Below are 10,466 nucleotides of genomic sequence, written 5' to 3'. Positions count from 1 at the left end.
AAATTATCAAGCTGAATCAGAACTGTGATGGAACAAAGCATCTCTCAGACTCCAAGTCTGTCAACCTGCCAGCTACTTCCCTGGTGGCCAAGATCTACAACCACAACATCTGAAGATGGGAGCTCTTACTTAGCCTTTCTGTGGCATGGAAGCTGAGGTTTTTTAAAGTACAAAAGAGGATAAGAAGCACAGTAGGAAGAAATCACAGATCTGATAGACATGAAAACCTGAAATTGGGCTAAATATCTTTGACCTCTACAAAAGATAAGGTAGCTGTATGGCACTACAAAAGACAGGAAGAAGATTTCTATCAGATTCTCATTCACTGTAGTTGAATACTTCTCCCTTGCTCCCTTACTTACCCTGGAATTAGGATTGTCCAACACTACGAAAATAACAAAGATATTGGCATTCCGAGCTGCTTGAACTGCTGCTGTCACTCGTTCCTTGCCTTCCAAGAAAAGGCCTCTTCCATCTGATACAATCAAAAGCAGCTGCGCCGTTTCTGAGCACAAAGGACATTTCAAATTCAACTAAGTTAGTTTAACTTGTTCAAAAGGCAAAAACCCCCCTATTCTTTTGTTTGCCCTGTGGGTATAATTGAAAAAGGAGTATTCCTACGGAAATCAAGTCTTTATCAAATAGAATTCAGTGACTTAAACAAATTGCTTAGCTGCAGTTAACAGTGGATCAAGAAAGAACGTACTGGCTGACACCAGAGAATACCAAAAGGAGGGGAACCCACCACCCATCAGTAATATAATCAAGGACGAAATGCATGGAAAATACCCAACAGACTCAGTCATGGTCTTGTCTTTCATGCCAGGTAAGTGTGCAGGGGTTGAATACTGGCTGTACCATAAGAGTCCAGCCACTACTAGCTCAGTAGAGCTCCTGCTGCTGCTGTGAAATAGAGCCCAAACCCAAAGCAGGTACCTACAGGTTCATCCGTCTTAGCATTTCACCCTAGACTAAGGCTGGGCTTTTGAAACGTTGTCCTGTTGTCCCCACTTTAACAGGCGTGGCTTACATCAGAGAACAATCTTGGACTGCCCAAAGTGGGTGATTTTTGGATGAAACTAAATGAGAAGATTTGCCTCAAAGGCACAGCCAAGGCAGTCCAACCACTGCAGGGCATTGAGCCCCTGGGACCAAAGGAGCTGGTCTGAAGTAAACCTCCTGAAACGTACACAGCACTGATGCTGGGTTCCTCAGCACCAACCATCTTCTGGAGACACGTTATTTAAGCCAAGTTGCCCCCAGAGTCAGAGATATATCCCTCTAAAGGAACATTCTAACTTATGTATCTATCATCATTTAATTACATGGGAAATCACAGTAATTACGGTCAGGAATGCAAGCCCCAAGGGTTACGGAGGGATGCACACTTCTGCAGACAGACCCCAAATGTGACAGGGCTTTGTCTTTTTACAGAAAGGAGTGATGATCCTTCTGCCTTTTCTCTTGCCAGCTGCCCAGTTTTAGCAAGCTGACTGCTGCTGCATCCCAGCCTAAGTCAACAGGACTGGATGCTGCTCCCTCTTTGAATATTCATACAGCCTGGCCAGCCTGTGGCAAAGCAGTGGATTTTAAATCCCCGACTGTCCATTTCTTGGAGTAGTTGTAAGAACTTATAAAAAATACATGTGCCTCTGTGACAGGCTTTGAACTATCACAAAGCAGTCTCTTCGATTAACTATGGGTCAGACATGAGGCAAGCAGTCTTCCAGCTTTTCTAGGAAATTCAGTTAGCTCATGACATAAGCTTGCAGCACAGTGAAGGACGGGTAGGAGGCAAACTCCCCCCTCGGGTGTGCTTCTGGGTACTTTGAGAACTCAAGTTCTCAAGCAAGAGCAGAAGTGTCTGGAAAGTCAAGGTCACTAGGAAGCTGGACAGTGCTCTAAGCTGGCAGTGTCTAAGACTTAAACACAGTCTGGAGACGTAAAGTAAAGGGAGAGAGGTAAGGTGTGCCTTTTTAAAAAGTCACAAACAAATATGAAGTAGGTGTCTCTTGGGTTTTGAGCTACATTTCAATCAAACATTCCTTTTGACAAAGCAAAACCCAAAGCCCTAATGCAAGTTAAGTTTCAGTGCTAGGAGCCTTCCTGGCAGGATCCTCCTTTGGGACTGTGGTGAGCATTCTGCTGCCACAGCAACAAGCATAGTAACAAAAAAAAAAAAAACAAACAACTCACCCGGATTAATATTTTGAGACAACTGCTGTGCTGCAGCAAACATGTTTGCTGATGATTCTAAAAACTGCAGAGGAAACAAATAAGATTAAGTTATCTCATAATAAAAATAATAAACTTAATAATGAAAACATTATTAAAGAACACATTTCTTTATTTTAAATGCCAAGATAGTCTGACCACCCAACACAGATACAGTCCTTGGCATTTTCCTATATTAACTCCTGCTTCAAATTTAATAAGTATTTTTGAACTAAAGAATCTCCAGAGAAGCCTTGGAACTGGATTTAATTTATTTCCAATGCTAGCAAAGCCATTGAAACAGTATATTACTGAAGTGATTAATGGAATAATTAAAAATATATATCCTATTTCTAGCTTGAACTTCTTTGGTTTCAACTTGAAACAGAAGTATCTGGTTTCATAATCCCTATTAAAATTAAGAAAATCAACAGTCAAGTCCTCCCAGTTTTGGTTTATAAGACTGCCGTTGAGCTATTTGGGTCTTCTCTGTTTCCATATAATATTAACAGAAGATCTCATTTGAGTTTGGAAATGTAAGCATGCAAAAACCTTCCTAAAAGAAGACAACTTAGCAGCTCTCTGGAAAGTATTAGTATAGAAAGTTATTTTCTTCAGGAATCAGTCAAATCTGACAAACTTCCTCCTCCTACTACTGTGGAATCCATGGCATGAAAATCTCCTCCAAGTCCCAAAAACTTTGATGGTATTTGGCACTGGGGTACTCAATAGCTTGTACCCAAAACACTGTTTAAGACCCAATACAGAGAAAGATGAAGGATTAAAAGAGAAAACACACTTCCCGTTACAAAGTTATGACCATTGTATCTCCTTGTTATCTCAAATACAAATAACTGGTAAACATTACAAAGTGATCATGAAACCACGAAGCTGCTGATACCCTGTCTGGAAAAGACTGGCAAACCTGTTACCCTCGAGGCATTCTCGTGTACCTGGGCTATTTTTGTTTTCTTCTGCTGAAACTTGCAAAGACGCAATATCCGTGTCCCTGACTGGTCATTGAACTGCTCGTGGAACGGGTGCAGCAGCTGAACACTCTCTCCAAAGCTTTAGAAAAGAAGAAAAAATTACAGCACAAAACTGGTATTTGCATGCTGCTCTGATGTCTTGAAGAAAACCCAGTATTTGAAATAAACTCACCTACACACAGCAATTTGTCCCACTTCTAGAAGAGTCAGTGCGTTTCCAATAACTGCCAGGGATTCATATGCAAGCTGTTAAAAAAGTTACATCAAAAAGAGGATATTCAAAGTTTTACTCAAAGCTCAGTATTAAATACGAAGAATGCTACTGAAATTAGTTTTCCATCATCTAGGAAAATAAATTAAGAGACTTCCTATCTTTTCTTGCCTGCTACGGGTTTGTAAGACAGTCACTGCACTAGTTCTGCATGAGCACTTCAGCTGACTGCTCTGGCATTACCAGTCAGATTCTCCAGCAGCCACAAGTCAGCAGCTGACATACTCATCAACAAAAGATGAGTATTCTTCATACTTCTTCCAGGGTTTCATTTTACCTGTTTAGAGTGGTTGTCGATCATACTAGAGGAATCATCAATAGCCAAGCAGATCTGGTACTGTCGTTTACTGGGCTTGGTCCTTCGCAGCCAGATCTTATCTTTTCGGAACTGACTGGCAATATACGGGATCACTTTGCGCATGTTCAGTCTCTTCCCAGTTCTGTAGTCTCCTCTGAAAGTTAAGGAAAAAGACATGGGGACAAGGATTATCAGCAAATATGTCATTCTGGCAAATCCCTGGCCTATGCACTATATACACCAAAGTAACATTTTTGTTGTAAACTACAACAACCCCCAAATTAATAGTTTATATCTAGGTGCCTAAAATGGAACCTAGACTGAATTTAGATTCTTCCAGTTTGAAACAAGCCTAGATCTCTTAAAAAAGATTACTAATGTTAAAAACAACATAAATTTTTTTTTAAATTTAACACAATCTTTGACTTATCTTTAAATGGTTAAGTTGATTTGATCACCTCTCGCACAGGAAAAAAAAAGTAGGAGGCAGTATCCTCAGGATAGGTGCCTACTACTATATCATATTTGCATTTCATAAAATAGCCTAGTGTTCCCTTACGAAAGGAAATTAAATGCAGTTGCAAACAGGAATAATTACTATAAAGCAAGAATACTATAAAGCTGCAGTCTTACAGGCTAAAGCTGCCAAAACCCAGGCATTTAAAGAAACCAGAAGCCTCAGAAAGACCCAACTTACTTCAGTTTGGCTGCCTGAGTGGGTTCCAGTATGAGTCTCAGCTGTTCACAAAGCTGCTGTGATAGAGGAGCTGTCAGCACTAAATACCTCTGCCACAACTGTGCTGCTTCCTTCTCCTAAAACATTACACAAAGAAATAAAAGTGAATTATGAAAAAAAAACAAAAAAGTTGGGAAGTACTGTCTAAAAAAAGAAAACGAGCCTCAGTGTAGGAGGGGAAGGCCGTAGGCAGCCTTTAGTAAGCAGTAAACAGCTAAAAGTGTGAGGGTGTCTCGTATGACAATTTGCATTCAACTTCGGACACTCCTGGCTGCTACAAAGCTGCAACATGCAATGATCTTTTCTCTAGGGTTACCCAAAGCAACTCTGACATTGCTGTTGATGCAAGATGATCTTGGAACAGCCAAGTGCTGATAGCTGGTGTTACAGAAAGGCAAAGTGTGAAGTCCTCTATGTTCCTCACTGACCTCTACACTGAGAAGTCCTTGAGCCTCCATTTGAGCCTCTACACTGGCAATTATATTCAAGAAGTAATTCCAAATATGGTTCACAATTCATGACTAGGACTACTCTGAGCAAGTACAATATTCTGGTTTTGCTGTTGGCTCAAACTCCACCACTGCAACTGAAGGAGATGGCTTCTCTTTATCATCATTTTGTGCAAGTGGTGTGTCCAGCATTTAACTGCAGGTGACGACTCAAAATGAAAGGACCTTGACAGGACTAAGAAAAATGTTTCTACCTATGCAAGTTTTAGAAGTCATTATCAACAGAGTAACTTCTTTAACATAGCACATTCAAAACAAGATCTGAAACATCATCCTGCTTTAAGAATTATGCAATTTTTTTTCAGAAGAAGTCATAATAACAAAAATAGCATTTAATCATGTGATTTTTAGTATTTAGATTCCATCCTGCTTGGCTTCCTCAATGTTTTAGCAGTAAAACAAGATGAAATAATGCAATACAGGATTTTTATAACAGTTTTATATTAAAATGAGGTCACAAACCTCCTCTGGAGTTCCGGGCTGCTGTGTCTGCCAAGCTTCCAACTGCCTTTCAAGTTCCTTTCTTAGCTCTTCAGGGTCTCTAACAATGTGCTAGAAGGGGAGTTATATGATTTATGAGACAAAAAAAGCGCTTACATATCTGGTGACCCCCAAAATATAGCAAACCATAAAAAAAAGTATAAATGCATTGTTGTTATTCTTTTAGACACAAAAATACCTGAAAAAAACCACTTGAATGAAGATTCTAAATCTCTTCTTTTTCTTTTAATAGTTTCCATGTACAAGAAGGGTAAGTATCTCCCCACAAATACCTCCATATGTGACATAATTAACATAGAAAGAAAGCTAGGATGCGTATGATACCAACACTGAACATAATAAAATACAGAACTTCAAGATAAATCATTGAAATGATCTTGACAAATTCCAGATTTAATGACAATATAATGGGACCAAACTATTGAATGCTAACTATCTAGCATATTGCAAAATATAGTATACTTCACTTAATTACGTTTTTTTAAAAGCTTCATTCAAACCACTCAAAGGATCAAAGGACATCTTCCTCTTTACCTGCCAGCAAATACTCTTTGATAAGCCCTTCTGTAAAGGACACTCAAGCTTTACGATACTTCTTTTACTTTCACTGTGCTTTCAGTGACAAGCTCTGCTCCTGACTTACAAAACCACAGTTTAGTCAAACAGCAGTATATGGTCTGCATAGCCTGCAGGCTTTTGGATTAAGGAAAATAAGCCCATGATTGCAAACTCAATAGTCCGTCTAACTTCTCATTCCTCAAGAAGCAGCAGCAGCTGTCCCATCGATCAGCGACTGCAGGTTCAAGGAAAGGAGGAAGAATATACATGGAGGGAACTTCCATCCTCTCCCTTTTGCTGAAAGGTGACAACCTGCCCTTTTCCCCCTGCAGAGACTCTCCCCTCCCCTTGAACTGGTGCTGCAGGAGCTCCCCCTTCTGTTCCACGTTTTGTGTGTCAACTGGAAAACCCCCCAAACCCAAAACAACAGGGACCTAACGTGACAACAGGAGAACACTCCTGCATTCAGCAGCCTTTTTCCAAACAGTTGCAACATTTGGCATTAAGATGGAAAAACACTCGGTGTAGCTGGCACACAATCCTTTATGTGTTATGTGTAGAAACAGTAAAAATACTGCGCTCCAAGTATGTACTAAGGACACAGTAATGTTAGAATGAAAGGTCAGTACTTCCAAAAAAAACGACACTGAAAATATTTTTACTTTATCAACTGGTTATCCACCACCAAGTGCTTCTATGCCTTAGTTTTTATGATAAAATGTGCTTTTTCACAGCCAACAGTTTGCACTGGGAAACTATGAGTGTCCCATGATACTCTAGGATTTTCTAGGTTATGATAATAGTTTTTGAATTGAGACACTCATAAAAAGTTCAAAAGGTTCTACAATACTTGCAGTCAGCTTTTATGTTGTATACTGTGATGAATTAACTGAGGTGAATTCTTTGTCCACAACACTGTTTTAAAGTCACTGATGCCAAGCTCTGTCATCACTCTGAACCCTTCTGTTATCTTCAGGCTACACACTCTTGTCTATTCCTTTCCACTCTACCCAAGCCTTTCCTCTGCAGATTCATCTGAGCAAAGCAGTTCTTTACAGTTAGAAAAAGAGAAGTTTTTTTAAAAGAAGTGACATGGGAAGGTTCCATCCTAAGGATGGGGAGGACTTGTCATTTTAAAGGGTCTTTCAGCTGCATATACAGCAGTTAGTTGTTACTTTTCATTCTGTTATTAAATAGCAGCAAGCTACTCAGTTGTCTGAACACAAGTAATTCTAAACTCCTGCATGCAGAGAGCTCCATTAACAAAGGTCAAGTAAAAGAGCCTAATTCTGCTACTGTATCTGTAAGAAGGCAGACTGGGTATCATACCTGGGGAGTGTCCGTCAAAAACTCATGGGCTGTATGTATTGTCGAGTCCTTGCTTCTCTCTGGCTTCTCTTCAGTCACCTTTGGCAGCATTTCTGTTGGAGAGTCATTGACGTCCTCTGAGTCAAAAGTCTGGATCTCTGGCTCCACATCACCTGGTCCTACAACCACAAAACTAATTACTAACTTTGTGGATCGCACATCATGCAAGAAGTAATACTGTATCCTGACTCTCCTATGAAGCATCTCACATACTTTGTAAGGCAGCACAACTTTGCTTAAGAGAAGTGCCCAGATTTTAAGACATTTAATTCTAGGAATAGAACGAACACATCTTACAGCTCACTAGAACAGATCATAAATATGCATTTCCTAAAGGAAATTGTTTTCTCTCTTATAACCTGCTTGCCAAATGAGCAAAATAACAGTGAACAGATCTTTAACACCTGAAAAATTACATTAGTGAAGTATATTTTTTTTTGGAGCTTCATAACCTCTCTGACAGGATGACAAGAAGTATAAAGTAACTGGAGAACATTCAGAAAATTATCATTAAAAAATGGCAATCTTTTCTAAGCTTTTACGCTCTTGATTTTAACAGAACAGTTTTCTATAAATCAAAAATCAATTTACAAGAAAAGGAATTGATTAAAGATTTTCTTTTATAATTGTTATTACCATACTACACTGTTTAACTACTAATTTTTACAGAATAATTTTAAAGGAAAAAATATGACGCCATAGGAGATGTTTCAAAGATTCTATTTTTTCGGAACATACTGTTAGAGAATCATGCGGAAAAACAAATAGACTTATTACATGCACATCTGTACCATAAAGTAAATGAGTCTAGCAAGATAATTAGGTGATTAAACCTGGAGTGGAAAGCAAGAATATAGGCTTATAAGAGTTGTCTCCCCTCTCTAGCCAGCCTGTGTGTTATTTGAGAAGAAAACTTCAACATTCCAAGCTATGCTGCATTTACTTAGATTCATCAAAATTAAATTCTTCTGTTGCAGTTGGCAAGAGTTACTTCTATTTTGCTTATTTTGGGGAGTTGGGGATGTGTGGCTGACAAGTCAGATCTGTCTTCTCATCTACCAACCACTTACATCCCATAGCCATTTTCTGTTAGCAGTTTGGTTTTGCTTTGTTTCATTCCCACTTAAGGAAGAAACCAGTGAGACAGTGACAGTTTGGTGCTTCCTCATGGGAAGCTCCTCAACTTCTTGTTGTTTTTTTGTTTGTTTGTTTGTTTTTTTCCAAGAAGTTATAATTAAAAAGTTGAGTTATGTGGTGCTGATGGTGGTGACACTGGAATGCATTGTTATATGCCAATTAATTAAGCGAATTGGCATTGTGTTGAACAGCAGGGAAGTGTTTGCTTTTTATTTCTTCAAAGTAGTGGATGAAGATTAGAGACCATTAACTTGAAAGAAAGCAGCAAACTGCTTGGTCACTCAGCCAATTTAGCAAGGCTTATGCTAAGTAAGAATACCTCTGCAGAAAAATGAAGTAAGAGCAGACATTTTAGTCTTATGAAACATGACAGATGAGAATTATGAAATTCATCCATTACATGCAAATAGAAATACCTAAATATACATTTAAAGAGCCACATCAGGGTGTATTTGGAATGTTTTTTAACGTACCAGTAGGTTTAGTGGCAGTAGACTTCTTTTTTTCTGGTTTCAGCTCTTCCGCATCTACTGCTGTGAGATCCTCATTCTGCATTTCTGTTTCCATAGCTGCATCTTCAGAATTTCCCTCTTCCTTTTCTTCAAGAGGCATAATAGGTTTCTCTTGCTCCTTGCTAGCTACATCTGTACAAAGACCACAATACTTATTAAGGGGCAAGTGAAAGAAGTAGTCAAGTTATAAAAAAAAAAAAAAGCTCCATTCTGAGGCCACTGAGTATTGCTTTTAGTGATCTTCAGAAGAAATCTGAACTATTGTCTCAGACCTCAGTTTTATCTTTCACTGGGCTGTGCCGTGTTGTCGGTGAGTTCTTGCCCTGAAAACCTGATATACTGAAGTAAGATTTGGACAGAACAGATTTTAAATATGTTTATTAAGCTAAAATCCATTTTATGAGTCAATTCAGTATTTTCAAAAATGTTAGTCTGAATCTGACTGCCAAAGAGTAGCATTTATCATAGTGAAATGGTGCTGCACCTTTAAACAAAGCAAGAATTGTTAAACATAACTTTAAAAAGCAAACAGGGAAAACTTCAGCAAATTGGAGGGTTTCAAGATTTGATTCTGCAGTAACTCTTTACACCCAGAAATGCCACCATACCATATGTCTGTGCATCGTAGCATTCAGAACTTTGTTTAATATGTTCAAATGCATCAGCCTCCTCCACGTTTTGTTTAGGCTGAGTTGTATCCTGCTTTGCTTCACTGCTGGATTCTATGGTTCTCAATCGCTTGTGGATGTGTTCATTGTGATCTCCCATTGAGCGTTCATTGTCTGCCTGGCCAGGCTTCCTCTTGAAACTCTGAAAAAGCATACATTAACACCATGAACTCCAAGTGAGGTGTAACCCAATACTAATGAGAACAGTGTTCTAACAAGGAGAAACTGAGTCCTGCCTGTTTGCTGGTTAATATTCAGACATTTAAATACAAATTGTAAAAAATTAAAAAGAAGAGATGGACCTGTGTATTTTTTCTGCTTTGCTTCTGAGAAGCCATCCGGGCCATACGTGTGGATTCATGTCCCTCTGACTGGTTTGCACTTGCAGCTCCAGTTCCACTTTCCTGAAAGAAGAAAAAAATTCAACTGTCATTGAAAACAGCAACTACTGTAAACAAATTTCAGAAGTTAAACTGCAGTGTTCTGCTACCTTCTGTTCTGAATGACAAATGGCTCATATAAGTATTATTCTTATGCAGAGCAGACAAGACAGTTTTGCAGCTCAACGATTACCCTAAACTTACCTTTGTAACAGTGAGAACTGCAGGGTATCTACATGGTCTTCCATTTTTTTCAATATGAATTTATTATTGGTGTAAACTGAATCTTATACACAGTTCTTTAAATTTATGGCAGCAATTCCTT

At 38.9% G+C, this 10,466-nt stretch overlaps 1 protein-coding gene across 1 annotated transcript in view; it reads right to left on the bottom strand.

Moving 5' to 3' along the window:
• Window positions 1-10,466, bottom strand: part of MDN1 (midasin AAA ATPase 1) — a 95,095-nt gene that overhangs the window by 1,410 nt on the left and 83,219 nt on the right. Inside the window, exons 91-101 of the mRNA XM_027896258.1 lie at window positions 10,064-10,165; window positions 9,702-9,903; window positions 9,055-9,225; window positions 7,406-7,563; window positions 5,480-5,569; window positions 4,470-4,585; window positions 3,752-3,926; window positions 3,376-3,449; window positions 3,168-3,282; window positions 2,197-2,260; window positions 363-505 (exon numbers count right to left, since the gene is read on the bottom strand). Coding sequence (XP_027752059.1) covers window positions 363-505; window positions 2,197-2,260; window positions 3,168-3,282; window positions 3,376-3,449; window positions 3,752-3,926; window positions 4,470-4,585; window positions 5,480-5,569; window positions 7,406-7,563; window positions 9,055-9,225; window positions 9,702-9,903; window positions 10,064-10,165 — 1,410 coding nt within the window. The remainder of the gene's footprint in view (window positions 1-362; window positions 506-2,196; window positions 2,261-3,167; window positions 3,283-3,375; window positions 3,450-3,751; window positions 3,927-4,469; window positions 4,586-5,479; window positions 5,570-7,405; window positions 7,564-9,054; window positions 9,226-9,701; window positions 9,904-10,063; window positions 10,166-10,466) is intronic.

This window comes from Empidonax traillii, unplaced genomic scaffold (genome assembly GCF_003031625.1).
Source record: "Empidonax traillii isolate 1590-97213 ecotype Southwest subspecies unplaced genomic scaffold, ASM303162v1 scaffold491:size805508, whole genome shotgun sequence".
NCBI classification, from domain to species: Eukaryota; Metazoa; Chordata; class Aves; order Passeriformes; family Tyrannidae; genus Empidonax; species Empidonax traillii.
Note: the sequence above shows the minus strand (reverse complement) of the source record. Positions and strands in the feature narration are given on the sequence as shown.